This window comes from Hydra vulgaris, chromosome 12 (genome assembly GCF_038396675.1).
Source record: "Hydra vulgaris chromosome 12, alternate assembly HydraT2T_AEP".
NCBI classification, from domain to species: domain Eukaryota; kingdom Metazoa; phylum Cnidaria; class Hydrozoa; order Anthoathecata; family Hydridae; genus Hydra; species Hydra vulgaris.
The window spans coordinates 53,468,196-53,487,328 of record NC_088931.1 but is presented as its reverse complement, the minus strand read 5'-3'; the positions used below and the strand labels follow the sequence as shown (position 1 = coordinate 53,487,328).

General features: G+C 27.9%; 1 protein-coding gene across 1 annotated transcript; it reads right to left on the bottom strand.

Moving 5' to 3' along the window:
• Positions 1-5,554: 5,554 nt before the first annotated feature.
• Positions 5,555-19,040, bottom strand: LOC136088827 (ganglioside GM2 activator-like). The gene is made up of 4 exons (XM_065813703.1): positions 18,870-19,040; positions 17,817-18,018; positions 17,037-17,199; positions 5,555-5,967 (listed from the first exon to the last, which is right to left on the bottom strand). The coding sequence occupies exons 1-4, from the start codon at positions 18,985-18,987 to the stop codon at positions 5,866-5,868; spliced, it is 585 nt and encodes a 194-aa protein (XP_065669775.1). The 5' UTR covers positions 18,988-19,040; the 3' UTR covers positions 5,555-5,865.
• Positions 19,041-19,133: the final 93 nt, after the last annotated feature.

The following is a 19,133-nucleotide window of genomic DNA, read 5'->3' as shown; positions in this document are numbered from 1 at the left end:
TTAGCATTTTGTGTTTTGCCGTGCAAACATTTTTGTAACTCGCTGTCTTTACTAACTCTTCAAATATATATCTCACTTTCATAATAACGCCCATTGGTAAACTCGGTCCTGGCTTATATGTTGTTGTTTTATTTATTTTATCAGCATTGTATTTGCACCAGCTGTCTGAACCAGTAGAGCAGTGTGGAAAATGTAAACTATTATTTTTCGATGAAGCCACATGAAATAGCGATGCCAACACTCCTGCCTTCATTTCCTTTAGGTTACCTACATTTTGTCTGATTGCAACTCCAACAAAATTTTGTAAGCGATCAATTGTCGCATCTGTAAGACGCCCTTTACCATCAAGGCCTTTTTCTCATTTCTTTAAATTCCGCAGCCGTGTTCCAACTCTCTTTTGATAATGTCTAACGCATTCCAGCTTTTCAATTTCTATATCAGGGTATGTATTTTTAACATTCATGTAACTTTTACTGTCTCCATCACCTAAATATTGAATATATCTTAATTGGCGATTATCAATAGAACGCTGAAAAACACGTTTTGCTCCTTCTGGCTCCATACCACCAGCAGAACCTTGGTAATTATACTTAAAAACATGGGAATTTCTCCATTGTGCATAAGCATTTGGATTAGACTTTTGAAGGTCTTGATTAATACTACAACCTTTACAATATCTAGACATGACTTCAACGTCTAACACTTTGCCACTAACAGTAGAGATAACAGAAAAGACTCCATTCAGCGATAAATATCCTCGTTTGTGCCATGTACCATCGCAAGATACACAAATATCAGTTGGTGCCAAAGATGTTTTTTGCAATTTATTTCGCAGCATTTATCATTGTTTGTTCTGCTACAGTTTTAACAGCTGTTGCAATTATTTTCAATAGTTTTTCAAAGTTGTTTTTGGTCGTAGGCTTAGATAAATTTATAAAAGTGCAAAAAATTTTTATGCCTGCATATCCATAGCCCAATAGTCGCATGCAATAAATTATTCGCTTATTAATATCAAATCTTTTTTTATTATTATCATTGATAGAGGTGTAAAACTGATGAAGATAGTTGCAATCTTTTTTTTTGACACTTAAGATATAACAAGGAAGGTAAACCATGTCGTTTATTATATCTCTTACCTGATGAGAGTGTGGCACTACCACATTCTGGACACAAAAAAGAACTAAAAACAGAAACCAAAACAGCAACATTAATGATACCATAACCAGATATACAAGGTTTCAAAACAAGTGTATCATCTAAGTCTTCAACTTTTCGAGACGAAGCTGACAAATTAAGTAAGTTTTCATTATTTTGTTCCAAAACACAAGTGCTGTTAGCAGCATTTAAATTAATTGTTGGCAACTCAATACTAACATTATCAGAAACACTAACAATGATCACAGATTTATTAAGATTTCCAATAAATCCTTTCCTTTTACGGTGAGTTTATGTACGTTGCTTCACTAGACAATCTTTTCCCATTTTCACTAATAAAACTAAGCTGATAAAATAACACTATAACTGATTTAAATTGTCGTACTTGATGTAGCAACCTTTACAAAAATTCTCGAAAAATTCATAAAGAAGCTGTTTAAGCTTGAACATTACAATTATAACACACATTAGGGTTGAATAAAGGTAAAATGTAGGATGTATACAGTTAAACAAGTGCGTTGTTATGGCGTTGCTAGGGATATCACGTTAAGATTTTATTTAAATAGACAAATTAAGATAGTTATAGGTTAATTTGCTACTTTTAAAACAATTTATATATTCATACACAGGTAAAAGTAGTTAAAAACAGTTGTTTTTTTTGAAAATATTGAAATTTTAAGGGGGGATAGCCCCTTAAAGCGCTACAATGAAACCTGTCCATATGAGGATATTAAAGTTAAGGCAAAAGCTATTGCTAATCCATGGATGACCAAATCGCTATTAAAATATTTTAAAAAAAAAGCAAAAACTATATAACAAATTTCTAAAAAAAAAATATAAAAAATGATCTAAATTACAAAAAATATAAATACTTTTACCAATCACTAATCAAAAATGAAAAAAAGTTATTTCAGAAGGCTAATTTCGAATTGCTAATTCAATAGTAAAAAATCATGGTCCATAATTAATAACATCATCGGAAAAGACAAAAATATTGTTCCTTCACTGCCTAAGAGAATTAATATTCGCAACACCGATATATTCTGTCAAAACCAAATATCAAAAGAGTTCAACAAGTATTTCATATATGTTCGACCTAAACTTACCAACAAAATATTGGCAACATCAGAATCATTTAAAATCTATCTAAAACCCTCAAATAACAAAATATTATAAGATAATGAATTAAGGGGTATGCCCCCCAATAATTTAAGACATTTTTTTCAAAAAAATAATAGGATTGTTTTTAAATCAAAATTTAACGTAGAATCCGAATTTAGACGATTCAAAACTTAAACATTAGCAATTTTGTCTCAAAAATTAAATTGTGTTCATCGCATAATAATAACGATATATAAAAAATTTTTTTCACTAAACAATATCTCTCTATAGAGTCCAATCTAGTCCTAAATTAAATAATTATTACGATAATAATCAACCTCATTTACTTCACTGCTTGAAAATCTCTATAAAAATGGTAGACTTGTGTTTATTATCAAAAAGATACCATATTGTTTGGTCGATTTAGTCTGGTCGCTACATGAAAAAAAAAAAGGAAAACTAAACATTTTGAGTGGACATTCTAATTTTTGTATAGACTTGTTCCATATAACTTAAGAAGTTTAAAAATTTTTACGTGCCGCTTGGAAACTGCTTAAAACTTTAGTTAGAGACAAAAATAAAGGCAACATATTGAGAAGTATATAATATCCGCCATTTTGTTTATAAATCAAATACCGCAAAGCATTAATTTTGAATTTTTACAAGCTATATAAAAAGCTTACAGGCTTCTACTTTGTAAAAAAACCTGTCGGTTCTTCAAAGATGTAGCAAAGTATTTTAAGAACCCGCAGGTTTTTTTAAAGAATCTCATACTTTATTCAAGCATCATTAGGTTTTTTAACTAACTATCAAAGAGCCGCCAAGAAAATTTTCTATTTACAGATTAAACCTTAATCTTCATATAAAAACTATATCAATACTTTCAAAGCATTTTCTTTTTAAACTATAAAACTTTAAGTAAATTACAAATAAATTAAAAATACCTACTGTGAAACATTAACCTTCTACAATGGTATAGGGTTGTTTTTCTGCACGAATCCGTGATCGGCTACATTTTATGCTGAAAAGGCAATGCCCCCTGCGACTTTTCCAAGCTTATGCAGAGCTTTTTCAATCCGATCAAAAACCTATGGACAGTTCTCAAACGTAAAGCCAGAAATAAAGTGTTTCAGAATGTAAAAGATACGCAAAAAATTTGTTGTAGTTTTGGTAAAAGGGATATCACAAGACTTGTTTTAAACCAATCTACAGTATAACTCGTCATATAATCTCTGTTTTGAAAAACCGTGGTTATCAATTAAGTATTGACATTATTGCCATACTTTTTGGATAATTTACTTGATAAATGTATTCTAGTGCTTCTTTGTTAGTCAGATGTGAAATTTAAATACCAAGATACTATATTTACTTTGTTTTCATGCAATAAAAGACATTAAGTTTAAATTTTTCTTTAAAGCACTAGATCATTCCAAACCTTTAGCCACAATTGTAGTAAATTAAAAATAGGGATAAAAATCCTTTTTTTCGAAAACACCCCATCACTAGTAGATATGAGAAAGTCTTATGTAGTTTTATCCAAATACTAACCATATTTCTTTACTCTTCTACCCTCTACTTCAGTAATTAAATGTACTTATCATATTTCTTCAGTAATTATATGAGGCATTGGAGATTAATTAAAAACTATATACATAAAAATATATTCAGATAGCACATAAATATTTGCTATTAATGAATGTCTTCAAAATTTACGAAACTTGTTCAATTTTCATAAGTTCACAAATATTTTAAATAAAAAAACTTCTTCTGAAACTTAAAAGCACAACAAAATGAAGTAGTTATTGCAAACTTTTTTTTTTTCAATTTATCACAGATGTAAAAAAAACTTTGCGTTATTAAATTTTTTACTAAAATATTCCCATGTCCTATCTCACCCCGATCTCCTCTAAATATATAATTAAGTTCAAACTCACGGAAAATGAAATAGCAAAAAAGAAAGTATAGAGCTACGATACTCAGAAAGAGAACCAGTTTCAGTATCTGGTAAGTTGAGTAAAGATGAAGGTAAAGAAAATGAATATGACTGAAAATGACTTAAAAATACTCTTTCAAACAAAATTTGGAGTGGTTTGAGTTCTGGCTTAGAGTCAATAAGTTTGAGGTTTATGCCGGCTCTGGTCAGATAAGCAACTTTAGCAAGAAAGGAGGTGTAAACTTTCTGTTTAAATCTTTTACCACGGTGCTCTGTGATAAAACTGTTAGGGTTTTTTGGTGCAACTAAATAGCTAATAATAATTTAAAAAAATAAAAATAAAAAATAAAATAAAAAAAAGGATAGTAGAGATCAGTTTTTTAGTTATGATTGAGCAATTTTATAAACTGATACTTGAAAATTGTATATTGATTTATATATGGATATTTTTGTTTCAAAAAATGAAATCAATTTTATTCCTACAATATCATGTAACTGTGAAATCAACTGGAGAAGCTTTACAACCAAATTATTTATAGATTAATAAACATAAGATAATCACATTATTTTGTCTCTTTTTAGACGCTAAGGTGTTATAAATAAGAGTGAATGGACAAATAATTCAAACGAAGAGTTTTTTAACTCTTTTAATTTGTGTATTAAATAATGTATATAGCTTTTTTTTGCTTGCTGGTATTGCTACTATCAGGAATTCCATTTTTTTTCTCTTCAAAACTGTATTGTATTGTACTGTATTGTATTGTACTGTATAAAACTGTATTGTATTGTACTGTATCAAACTATATTGAAGCTCTTTCTAATTTTTTCGATCTCAAATAGCAGCCGTAGCAAAGTGATTAAAGCACTTGCCTCGAGTGCTTTAATCGAGTGATCTGAGTTTTAATGCCAGATGATATTTGCATCACCAGTTTTAACACCTGATGATATTTGCATCATTATTAAAAAAGGAGGCATTAATATATCTTTTAATATATTAAAATATATTTTTTTTGTGTGTGTTTATTATGGTGCTCCTAAAAATCCTTACGGTTTTATCACAGAGTATCATAGAAGAGCATTTTACTAAAAAATCCACGCCTCCTTCCTTACCAATGTTGCTTATTGGGCTAGAGCCGGCGTCAAACCACAAAACACTTGGTTCTGAGCCAGGTAAAATCTAAACGTGTTAGATTTACATGCTTTAGTTTAATTTATCTAAAAAACAAACAACTGGATAGAAAAAAATAAATAAATAAGCAAATAGATGGACAACACGTTGTAAATAAAGAATTATGATTTAATTGCATGTAACCTCAAATATAACACAAGAATTTACAAATTCTATACTCATAAAAGAAACCGTGGTTATAAAAAAATTTATTGTAATTTCCAATATAAATTTTTACAACAAGAGTGCAGCTTAAGTTTCATAACAAATGACAAGATAAACAATATAAACAAGATAAATTAATATAAACAAATAACAAGTTTAAACAATATAAGCTAAGAATAAATGCTTAATAAAAAAAGTTTCCTGAAAAAAAAGGGAGTAACTTTTGATAATTATATAAAATATTTATTAGTCATTGTTGTTTTATGGATCGATAATAAAATTATACAAAACGTTACTGAAATAAGCAGATTAATTTTTTTTTAATAAGAAAAAAAATATGATATTAGTGCACTATTATACCAGTGCTGTGTAAGGAGCAATGTATTTTGTAACAAAATACTCGTTCATTGCCGTTATTCAAAGTAGCTTGAATTTCATATTCTCCCTAAAAAAAGTGTTAAAGCATTAATATACGCATGCTTCTCCGTAAAAAAAAAAATGCGTCTTATATAATAGCATTAGATATAGGTGTATCGAAAAACATTTTTTTTTTTAATTTCATTTTGCAATAGAGCGGAAAAGTTGCATAATGATATAAATAGTATTGTGCCAAACTTTTTATTTTTGATATATACAATTGGCACCAATTCAAGGGGTTGTTTTATTATTTAAAAATAACACGTTTTCAGAACGTTTTATATTTTTTTTACAAAACAATATAAAAAATTCTGTGCGTATATTAGATTTGTAATAGAGTTTAAATATTACAAAATGACTTAGTTAAAAATATTTCAAATTTCTCAAATGTGGGAGAGTATCCGATATCATAGCAAGAAGCTTTCCGAATGCGCAAAAAAGCGTTCTTTTATATCACTGGATCAATGATAGTTACGTCAGATAACTATCATTGATATGATAAATGATAGTTATCTGACGTAACTATCATTTAACAAGATCAATGATTGATATGTCACTACTGGCATACCTGGAAAAATTAATGGTTAGCCATAAATGTCTAGTACCTTTTGTGTAATGATGGATTACATTTTTTATTGAACCACGTTTGGCTATAAACTTTAATAACTTCAACAATTTTTCAGGCCTGAGTAATGGTTTGCTACATTCAACATAATATCTTAAAAGTTTTTGAGGATTTTTGTTAGTCAAACCGGATACGCTTAATAATATTGTTTGAGCTTCAGTGCCTGTAGTAATGCGACGCCGTGTCCATTGGTTAGACAGTAAGGGACTTTTTACTATAGTTTTTTCTTGCTTCTTTGCGCCGCAGCTTTGAAGTAATTTTAATATCGAGATATATGCAAATGGATGATTATGATACATAAATCATCCATTTGCATATATCTCTGATCATGAGAAAATCATTTTCTCTCTCTGGTACCTTTTCTCCTTTTTCACAGATGCACAGATTTAGATAGAGGTACTTGTATGTTGCAACGCCAAATAAAGTATTTTCCCCAAGCTTTTAAAATGTTATTATTTTGGACTTTAATTTGTCTGTATATTATGTTTTGTTAACTTCATAATATTTCCATACTTTTGATTGTAATCAAGAAAAATTTTTATTATGCATTAATGAGACACAGTTGAAGTCGATGTTTTTCTCCACGAATCTTCTATTTTGTGCACCATGTTTTTTCAATATCCACTTTTTGCTGAAAATGAGTTGTTGTTACAAAACTTCATTTTAAGATATGCTTGCTCAATAATTACTATAAATTATATATAGAATTGACATTATGCTTATCAAAATTCAAAAAAGATAATGTTATTTATTAAATGTTGTTTAATACTCGGATATTGAACAAACGAATATCTTAATTGAATGTGTGTGTAATTGTTTATTTAATAAAAGTTGTGAAAGTATTAAAAAAATGTAGCAAAAGACATTCCTTACTTTAATGAAATCTTTAGTCGGACAGTTGCTCTCCACAAAATAAAAACTTAATTATCAGTTTATAATTACTTAATTTTTTATAGTCAGAAGACAGTAGCAACATTGAAATTATAGAACAGAAATTTCTGAGCCATGAGGTAACTTACAAGAGATTTATGCATTACACAGTGTTATGGAGCGTTACATTAAAAAAAAATTATAAAATCGGTTTAGTTGGTCTCATGAGACCAAATAAAAAATAATTTCAAAATAATGCTAATGGTTTCCACAGATTTTCAATCACTATATAAACTATCAAAAAGAAGCTTTTCTTTTTTTTAAATTCCTTACAGGAAAATAAAACAAATTGTGTACAATAAAAGTAAACAAGTAAAAAATGTTTAGAATTGGGTATGTATGAAATACAAGGTAACAAAAATCTACTGAATTAATGGAATTGCAAAAAATTATAAACAAAAATTTGTATTGCTTTGTTAGTTATCCTGATATTTTGTTCAATATTCTATAAAATTAATAAAGATTTTGTAATCAGTGCAGTTTTGTTTAAAATCCAAATAAGATATGCGAATATACTTTTAATTTTAGACTTTAAATATCATTACTTTAATAATTTTAATGTAAAGATAATACATTAAAACATCTAAACTAGATATAAAAAAAATATGAGAGCAACCCTCTAAAACCTCGTTTTACGATCAATATGTGAACGGGTCTGTTAAACAAATCAGTTTTCAGGTGACGATATTTGTATGTTGGCAAGATATTTTCGCGTAAATCTGCTGGTGAACCGAAAATAGGGCAAGTCGACATTCACGTTGTTTTCACTGCAGCAGAAGACAAACTTTCCATTCAAATTATTTTATTAATAACCAAAAAAGTAAATCAGAACTAATAAATTATAAGCTGTGCTTTAAATAATACGGTAAATAATACTGATGGTGATGGTTTTTTTTTCTATATACCCGAAATATTTAGTAAATAAATGATCTGATCTGAAGTTGTAGCAAATAATACCAATGGTGATGGTAATAAGTGACGTAATTGATGACATAACTAATAAAGTTACATTTGTAGTTCCATTTTACATACTTCAATGCAATATTTATAATCGATCGAACCCTCTAACGGCAACTGAAAACTTTAAAAAAATTTCTTAAAAATTGTAAACATTTTTATCTGAACTATACTATAAAGTTAGTATATGGATAGAATTTGTTATTTTTTTTTGTAAAAAATAACAGAAAAAGTGGTTTAAAAAAAAGCAAACCCTGGCGCCAACTGAAGACGTCATAAAATCATTTTAAAAGTTAATACAATTACTATTTATAATCATTATGCAACTTTTCCGCTCTATTACAATAGGAAATTAAAAGAAAAAATGTTTTTTGATACATCCTTAAATAAAAACAAACATAAAAAATTAACTTTATAACATTTCACATGATTTAAGTCATAAAAAATATAAAATATTCTCGTTATTATGTTTCTCATTAGATGCCATATTAAATGTACTAAATTAAAACTTTGTTGTAAAATCTCAAATTTATCAAAGATTTTTTATAAAAATTATAATAAGGTACATAAGATGAGCCTAAGTAGCCTAAGATGAGCTTAAGATAGCTTAAGATGAGAATAAGGTAGCCTAAGATGAGCTTAAGGCAGTCTAAGATGTGCGGGTTTCTAAGGTATTATAAACTTTTATATACTTTTTTTATGTACAATTTCACAAAATTTAACATTTTTAAGTATTTGATACTAATCTTGTTAATATTATGTATACTTGATTAAGAAAATTTTTACCTTAAATAAAAAATAAAATAAAAAGGTATTTTTAAAATCAAAGTTGGGTTATACACATTAATTAACGTGGGTTTAAATCATAAACTTAATCAACTTTTCCAATGTTGTTACATACGATGAACCAATGTAACTGTGAAAAGTGTTTTAATTTCGTCAGTATTAATCCTGGGTACAAAAAAGCATTAAAATTTCTTTACACCTGTCCCAAACGTGAAAGCCACAAGTTGATAATATGTTTTTTTACCATTCTCAACTAAACCTGTATTCATCGATAAGTTTTAAAATTCTTAAAATAATCTCGTAGCATTAAAAAATTACGACCATATAAATTTGAAGAGAGTTACTTTATGAAATTTTAAATTAATTTGATAATAGTAAAGTTGACAATAGTAAAAAAAAAATATTTTATTAACTTGTTGCTCTCACGTTTGGGGCATGTGTAGCTAAAATTTTAGGGCTTTTTTGTTCCTAGACTCCAATCGTTACAATATTTTGCAGTGGCGCTGCTGGGGCTGGTATCACCCAGTGCAGCAAACTTATAGTGTCATCTCTCTAGACTTTCACTAAGAGGGGCGATGACACGGGTTTTGAATTTCTAAAAAAAATTCTTTTAGAAAAAAAGTTGGGACATACAAAATACAATCTTTTGATCTTAAATAAAAGACGAAAGATTTTTTTGTGAAATGAAGAAATAGCAGAGTTAATAATAAAAAATTCAAAACCTGAAAACAATTAGTTAGACCAAACACAAAAATAAATTAACACGAGCATGATCAGTTCTGTCATACTTGCATTTTTTTCATTTTGGTGTCATCCTTCTGTGTCAGGTTGTGATAATGTCACCCGGTGCGGTCCGCAACCTCCGCACCACTCTAGTGACGCCACTGATTTTTTGCAAATTATCTTTATTTGACTCAAATTTTTTTTGACCAAAAAAATGAATAAATGCTTGGAGTTTGATCTATTTCTAGATGTTAGCTCAAAACATCAAAAAACGCTGCATCAACCCCTGATAATAAATACATGTAGCATTTGTAATCAAAATGACACAAAAACAATTTTAGCAACCGATATCGCCAACGCAAATCGCAACATTCTAACGTCTTACTAACGTATGCATGGTAGTTGTAAAAGTCACCAACTAAAATAACATGTTTCCCCGTTATACTAGTTCTGGTTAATGAATTGCTAAGATATGTTTAATATTTTTGTTTGATACCAGCTGGTTGTCAATATACTATGTATATCTGTATACTATGGTTATCTATATACTATGATATATTTTAGATTTTTGTAAGTTACCAGAGCTCATTATAAATTTATAAGTTTATAATAAAATTAATATAATATTTTTGATGGTTTTCGTTATTCTTTCAATGCACAACGACTCACATTCCATTTCATTAACTCTGAAGTTATTTCACAAAGCAAAGTTAATGGATTTGTGGACAAAAATATTTACACCATCACTAGGGTAGTTAACACATGATTGGTAAACTAATACGTAATTACATTATTTAAAATTGAAATTTTTTTCAGAGGTTTTTAAATAAAAAATAACTTAGAAAGCGATTACTATTCGATTTCTGTTTAAGTTTTTGTGAGACTAATGAGATTAAAAAAAATTTCTAAGAGAAATTTAAATTATGATTAAGTTAATAATAAATTATAATTAAGTTAATAATAAATTATAATTAAGTTAATAATAAATTATAATTAAGTTAATCATAAATTTTCAACTCTCAAAATTTTTCCTTATACTTCAAATTAGGGTTGAAAATTTCCGAAAATTTTTCGGAAATTTTCAAGAAAAGATAAGTTCTTTAAAAATTAATAGGTAAAATATTATGTCTTATTTAAGCAGTTGCTATGGACAATTTTAAGAAAATTGTGAAGTAGATTATAAAAGTTTTAAAAAGCCCCTTTTGAAAAACTCTTTTTTTGGTATTTTATTGATAATTTGTTTCTATGATAATTTGTTTTCAAAATTTTCTAAAACTGTTTTATCCTTTTATTTGCTAAGCATATTGATGTTGATTGTCGTAGCAAGCTTTATTTAAGTTTTAACATAATTTGCGCCCCCATCCCTAAAGGGGATTGGGCATTTGTCACTATCTATTAAATTGGCCTACAAGTTACTGAAAACTGTAAAATTATATATAAAAAGGTTTTTAATGAATATTTACAGTATTTTACAATTTTTTCTTGATTTAAATGGAAGACAAAAAGTAAAAAAATTTTTTTTGCTAAATTTGAACTATTTAAAACATGGTTAGAAAATAAAAATAAAGAACTAATGATAGGGGGTCATAAATTCCGCCGCTATGTTTAAATAAGTACTTTTAAGACTTAAGTCTCATTCGCCACAGCCTTGCTTGGGTACTTTTGACTTTATAAATCAATAAATTAAAAAATGAGGGGGACGGGGTTAAATCCGTAAAAAGTACAAAATGGTTTCTTAAAAATAATAAAAAAAAAGGTCCTTAAAAATTAAATCTTTTTTTAAACTAAACCGTTGTTGAGAGAAGTAAAAGCTAGAAATTTGTTATACACAAGCTCAAGACATCTACTTTTTATTGTTTCATAAAAGTAGTCTAAGTAAAAGTAACATATAACAACTTGAGCGTTTTATTGTTTTTTTAAATACTACAATGATAAAACGCATATTTTTGAAACAAAGAAATGAATTTATAAAACTATATAATTATTAGTTTATTGCAATAAAAAAAACTTAAAATTTCCGGAAAACTTTAGCAAAATTTCCCAGAAAATTTCAACCCTACTTCAAATGTTTGAAAATGAAAATTTTCGTTCTGATTATGATAATGAGTAAACTTTGTCAGTACGAAAATAGAACTTACTTTTTAAGTTGTTTTTTTAAAAAAAGTTGTTATCACTCACATTCTCAGTATTTAAAATTAAATAAAAAATTGTTATCCATTTTAAAAACAATAAAATAATTATGAAAACAAAGTAACATAAATGCATGTTATATTATCTAAGATGCCTGCTGGAAAGCGGCATCTGTTATTCCTGTTTTCAAAAAGTCTGGAGAGCAATCTGACTCGTCTAACTACCGTCCCATTAGCCTTTTTTTTATCATAAGCAAGGTTTTTGAGTCTTTAATTAACAAACACTTAATCTCTCATCTTCAATCTAATAACTTTCTGATCATCAAAAAGCATTTTGAGAAATCTCTTTCTACTGCTGATTTGATAACAGTAATAACTGATAGGTTTAATATCAAAAGCTATTAGTTAAGTGTGGAATGGCAAAGGCCTCTCCACACTTAACTAATAGCTTTTAAAAAAATCTTTGATAAAGTTTGGCATGCTGGTCCTCTCCATAACCTTCTTACTGTGTATTAGGTAACATCTTTAAAATAATTGAATCCTTCCTTACCAATCATAGTATAAAAGTTGTCCTCGATTGACAGCACACTTCTTCATTTCCTGAATCTTCAGGGGTTCCTCAAGGTTCTATTCTTGGCCATATACTTTTTTTAGTGAGACTTTTTTTTTTGCTGCTCTAAAGAGCTAGCGTCTCTTGTGCAATCTACTAAAATTCATTCTCGTGTTATTCGTCATATAAAAAAGTCTCATTTTTTTACTGTGACTGCTCCTAAGTACTCCAAAAACTGCTATTCGTGTAGTTTTTTTCCACGAACACCAGTTCTTTGGAGTTCGCTCCCTACATCTGGTTTTTCTGATTCCTACAGTTTGCATTATTTTAAATCATCTGTTAACTGTTATCTTGCTCTATAAACTTCATATTTTCTCTTCCAGTAACTTCCAATTCTAATAGTGGTTGCTTGCAGCCTTGTTTGAAGTGAAGATATTGAAGAAAAAAAAGTAATAGGGGTTGCTTGCAGCCTTGTTGGAAATGAAGATGTTAAAAAAAAAACTTCGTTTATAAATTGCTTTGAAATTCTTTTAATATAGTTGTAAAAGTAAAAGTTTGTAAATGTAAAAGTTTTTAATCTTGATCAAGTATAATAATCATAATTAACCTTCAAGTTAACAAAGCTATAGAGGAGAGTTGGGCACCATGATACAATTTTGGTGTTTGCTTCATAACGATTTTTTTAATTCGCCTTTTTTTAAGTGATTGCTTGAATTTTAAAAAAAAGTTAAAAGTAAGTTATACCTAGAAAATTAGTTTTTTAATTTCCAAAATATAACAGGTTAAACTTTAGGAGACTATTTAAAGTAAAATATGAAATTCGTATCAAGGTACCCCACCCATGATACAAATTAAGAGAATCATTAACAAAGGAAATAAAAAGTATAAAATTTAAAGAAAAAGCAGATTTTTACTTGAAAGACAAATAAATTAATAATAATAACCCAAATAATGCATCCAATGACCCAATTCACATTTCATAAATCCAAATAATATATCTTTTTAAATGTCATTCTTGGGCATCAATAAATAACAACTCTGTATTGAAACTGGATCTCCTAGAATTATATTTACACAAATCTTTTAAAAACTGACCGTGAATATTGTGAAAGAAATGATTTTTAGAATTGTTTATGACACAATGGATTACGATTCTACATATTCTGTTTTAGGGCCCCCCACAAACGCTGTAGTTAATTTACCCCTTAAATTCTTCCAAATAGGAAACAATCGCTTTCTTTTTAGTATCAACTTGTTTTTTCAACAGTTTTGTTTAATGTTAAGAATCTATGGATTGCAGTTTACAAAAAAAATGTTACCGATAATACATACATTAAATAACATAGATACATTGAATAACATAGCTTAAAACTTAGCAACTTTAAAAACTAATAAATTACTTTGTCACCAAAAAAAACACAAAATTAGACCCCTCTCAATGCTAATGCTATCAAAAGATAATTTTTTTTTTGTCAAAACATAGCTTTATGGTGCTCCGTGAATCACTGAGCTCTATTTTTTCCTATTTAAATATTTTTAATGTTTTGTACTAAACTATTTTTTTTTTGCGCAATAAAAAAGTTCGCGCCAAATAACACAATGCAATCATTTTCAGTACACTTGCAAATCTAAAAAATCTACTTATTCCTGAAATTTTGTGAGACTTTTTATTGCCTTCTAATGAAATTTTGCTCATTCGGTTTTTGACCTGACCGAATTAGAAGAAGAATAAAAATTTTCTAATTCTGTCTCACAAAAAACGAATTTTTTTGTGTGCTGTGGTCATGAAATCAAATTTTTTCTTAATCTGGCTGCTTTTCCAGTCTTAAGGCGTAAGCAATTGAAATATAACACTTTGAGTACAAGGATAAAATGATGTTTTATAGTATAACTTGCAATTACGTTAGAAAATAAAAATATTTTTGAATTTTACGTCTTCAGGCAACCACTATTAAATTGGCAGTTATTAGAAAACAAAGAATAGTGTTACAAAACAAAGAAACAGTTAACATAAGATTTAAAAAGTTAAAGGTTTTATGAGTCAAGAAAACATGAAGATGGAAGAGTTCCAAAACAGTAAAGCGCGGAAAATAAAACTGAATAAGTAAAAGTTTCTAGAGTATAAAGGAAAAGATACAGTAAAATAATAAAACTTTGCTAAATGACGAGTCATTTAGCAAAAATAAGTTTTGGTTGATGGAATTAGAGATGATAGCTTCTTTGAGCAGTAAACATTATAGTATTTGTCGAGATGATAAAGAGATGCAACCTTACGGCGATGGGAAAGTGGCGTATACTAGGCCGATAGAGCTGGTCCAATTATATTTACAAAGCAATATTTACGAAGCAACCTTAGAAAATGCTAACTTTGTATTAGATTGCATATATGGTTTCCATGAAAGGTCATATATGGTTTCCATGAAAGGTCATATATGGTTTCCATGAAAGGTCAAATGTGAATGATAATCCAAAAAAATGGAAAGTACAAAAGAAAATTTATTATTTAAAGTCTTGAAAAACCAAAATTTAAACAAATAGAAAAGATAGAGCAAATATGCTAAATATGAAAATCTTTTCGCTTTATTCGAGAAAAATATTTTTTTTTAAAGATTTTGATAAAAAAACAAAAAAAGCAAGTTTCAACAAAAATTTTTTTTCCTTTTAACTTTTTTAAATAATTTTACCAAAAATAAAAACTATTTAAAAAATAATGCTTTATACTAAACCAACAATAGATATAAATATAAGATTGACACAATGTTTGCTGTTAAAGTCAATAATGCACTGTAAAAGCTTGTAACAGGTGATATAGATGGGATTTGCTTAACTTGTATTTTTTTCAGTAGTTGTTAAATATTTAAACGCAATCCTTTTATTACCCTTTCAATAAATAATGGGTGAAGTGCCGTGGTTTTGAATAAAATCTAGAGCATGGTGGAAAACAGCATATACCACAGCCAGCCACACCTCAGCACAGCCACAGCACAGCCACAGCCACATTGTCAGGCAAAAAGAGTTACTAAAAAGATTTTTAAAAAAATCTAATTTTCATCCAAAACATAAATTAACAATCAATCTGAAGTGCATGAAAGTTTTAACAAAGTCTATAGCTTTATATGCAGTAGCCTTTGAAATTTTGTCGACATTCTTTTAAAGATTATTGCATTCATTCCCTAAAAATTAACGTGAAATGGCTGCATCTGAACATTTAGCATTGTAGGTCAGTCTCTTGCTTTTGTAAAAAACGAAAATAAAGTACGAAATAAAGACTAGGCTCCATTGGCATTAATCCAAAATGTATTACACTACCGCTCCCCACACCACCAAACATTCTTTTTTTCTTCTGCGATTTAATGGTTTGAATCAAAATGTTTTCAAATTTAATCAAACATGCGATATTCAAAATGTAACGATTTACTTATTTCGTGCGTTTTTAAATAAAAAAGTAAATATAAATGCTCTTATGTACATTCACCCAGAAAATATTATTGACCCAGACATGGTTATCAATTAGTTTGTCTTGAGCACACGTAAATTGGACAATTGAGGACATGGGATTTTGTGTTATAATAACAGCTTATAAATAGTTACAAAACGGTTGGCGGAAAATAACTTTACATTATTTTTGTTTTAGTTCTGACATTTACAAAAACTTATGTTAAGTTAGTATATATTAGGAGTAAAGTAATTTTTAAGTTTTTTATCAAAATATTAAAAATTGATTAATTCTCTCGGAAAAATTAAAAAAATTTTCTTTAACATACGATCGTACTTCAAAGGAATTTTCTTGTGCATTGTTTTAAAGTTTACTGTGTAAACAATAGATTTTGACGAAGTCTAAAATTAAATTATTATTGTTTTTTTTATTATAAATTTGGCGGGAAACACATTAAACTATTAAAATGCTCAACTTAGGCAACCTTTTATTTTACAATAGTTAGTGGAAAAAAAAATCTTTACACTAATTAAAAGAAGAGATGTGCCGGAACCAGTTTTTACCGGGTCTTTGATTTGAGGTAAAAGTATACCCTCTTTTTAGTAGATGGCACCGGGTATATTTTTTATACCGGGTACGTTTTAATAAAATGGTTTATAAAACCTTTTGCGCGGATAACTTGGCACTAAATAGCGCTAACTAATTTTCGCTACTTTATCAGAATTTCGATTGTTAATTTTTTAAATATATCTACAACAGTATACTTAGAGATTTTTTTTAAAAAAAAACAGTTAGTGTACCCAGTGCCGCGTACTATTAAAAACGGGTAATTCCGGGTATACGGAAAAAAGACGTTTTACGGAGTCCTCGGGTTCAAATTGATTACTCGGCATATCTCTAATTAAAAAGTTAAAATTTTTAAAAAGTTTCAATTATTTAAAAAAAAAAAAGATTAACTTACGTTTTCAATAAATGAAGGTAGACTTATCGTTGGAATAATAATGACGAGCTTTTCAAGCTTTATTTCATTTTGTGTAAGCGGACAACGGCAGTTCCAACCTTGGGCCTCTACTTCTGGTGGGCATTTGATATTTTGTAAAAGATCACATGGATTTGAGTAATTACTTAAAATAAGTCATAAAACCTAAATCCTTATTTGCATTTGAAATAGTTAATTGAAAATATTAATTATGTTAATTAATATGTAAAAAGTAATTAAAAGTACAATACTAATTTTGGTCTACAATTCAATAGGATGTTCAAAGTATATTCCATATTATTCTTTTTTTAGTTTTGGTTTGATTTACACTTGATTATTTTTATTTACTTTTATTCAAAAGGGAGATAGAAGGGTACTTTGATAACAACTTGATAAGTTTAAAAATCATTCAAAAAAGGTACTTTTAGAGAAGTTACAAGAAAAAAGATATTTATTTGAAAGAAAAGCAATTTGCAGAGTTGTTGTTTTTTTCAAGCAAGTGGGGTTTTATGCAACCTTGTTTACCTAGTAACAAATGTAATTATTTCTAAAACTAATAACTTATAGAGACTATAAAAAAGACTAAATAAATTATGATTACTTAATATTTGAAGAAATTTAATGGTATCCAAAGTACATTTTTGTCAAGAATAAAACAATTTTCAGAAACAGCGTTTAATTTTCTTTAAATATAAAATAATTTTATAATTTTTTAATATTTAATCAAAAATAGTTTTCATGCATAAAAGTTAACAAACTTACCATGAACCAATATTATCAACGCACGGTACTTCAAAAAAGGTCCCAAGAAACTTTTTTTTAATTATAATTTGTAGTGATGTAGGCTCAGCAATTGTCGTTTTAATAATAGCATCAATGCTTAATGATAAGTTACCAGGTATATTAACTGGATCAGGTTCGGCATTCATACTATTGAATACAATAGGGTCTACTGATTTATCTCCTATAACGATATTTGCAAATAATATTTTCAAAGTACTACTTCACAAAGTTACTTTTATAAAGTTACTTTTTCACAAACTAAATGAATTTTAAATTAGTTTAGTGAAAAGTAAAAATGGAACAATGATATATATATATTACAATGATGTCGATGTATTTATAAACATTGGTATAAAAAAAGTTGTAAATTATTTTTACAAGTTTCTTCTCAAATTGAGCCAAAAACCTTATTTAATAATTTTTCTTTTTAAATTAGATAAATCAGAATGGATTGTTTACAAAATTACTAAATGAAAACGTTTTTTAAATATGTCAATATGTGTAAAATGCGACTGGTTTTTTAAATATGTCAATATGTGTAAAATGCGACTGGTTTTGGGTTTTTATTACGCTTAACCATTCAGTAAATTTAGCTTGAGCTAACAAAATAAATTTTAGGAATGGTTCAAATGGGGTAAAATTAAATTCTTTTGACCTTAGCTTCAAAACCAACTTTGTCCCGATTGATTAACTTACCTATATGTTCACAAGTAATGCAGTATATTGTTTTCAGAGAATCAATATTCTGCGCTGTTTGTTTAGATTAGAAAATGAAAAAAAGGTTAAAATAAATATATTTTTAAAACGCATAAATTTCATTGGAAAATTTAAAGGCAAGGATCTTACCAATGTTTTTTTCAATAATACAGCCTATAGTTTGACCTCTGATAAATTTCTACATATATCTGTAAATAAACTCGTGGATAAATATGTACTAAAATAAGTAACCAAAACTCAAGGATTTAATAATAAATCGTATATATAAAAACTTTATAAACTATAACACTGACTTAATTAAAAAATTCAACTTACCGCAGTTTGTCCAATCAAACCCCAGTGGCGTTTCGATATTTACTCTAAAGTAACATTTCACTTGTAACATGCCATTGCAAATTATCAAAAGAGCAATCAAAGCAAAATTTGAAGACATATCAATGCTTTAATTTTTAACAATGACAAAACTTATTAATTACTAAAAAAAAAAGACATTGGGCATTTAGAAACAAGTAAGTAATTAACTTTCATCGTAAATCCCTATCATTCATATCATACTGAGGACAATTTTCGAAGTTAATA

Bases quoted from the DNA above. Each gene is read 5' to 3' on its own strand.
- LOC136088827 (XM_065813703.1), bottom strand. From the start codon at position 18,987: ATGTCTTCAAATTTTGCTTTGATTGCTCTTTTGATAATTTGCAATGGC. The intron at 17,200-17,816 runs GTAAGTTTGTTA...ACTTATTTTAAG, and splicing joins GTTGATAATATTGGTTCATG to TAATTACTCAAATCCATGTG. The intron at 5,968-17,036 runs GTAAGTTAATCT...CACTTTTTTTAG, and splicing joins TACCTTCATTTATTGAAAAC to GGAGAATATGAAATTCAAGC.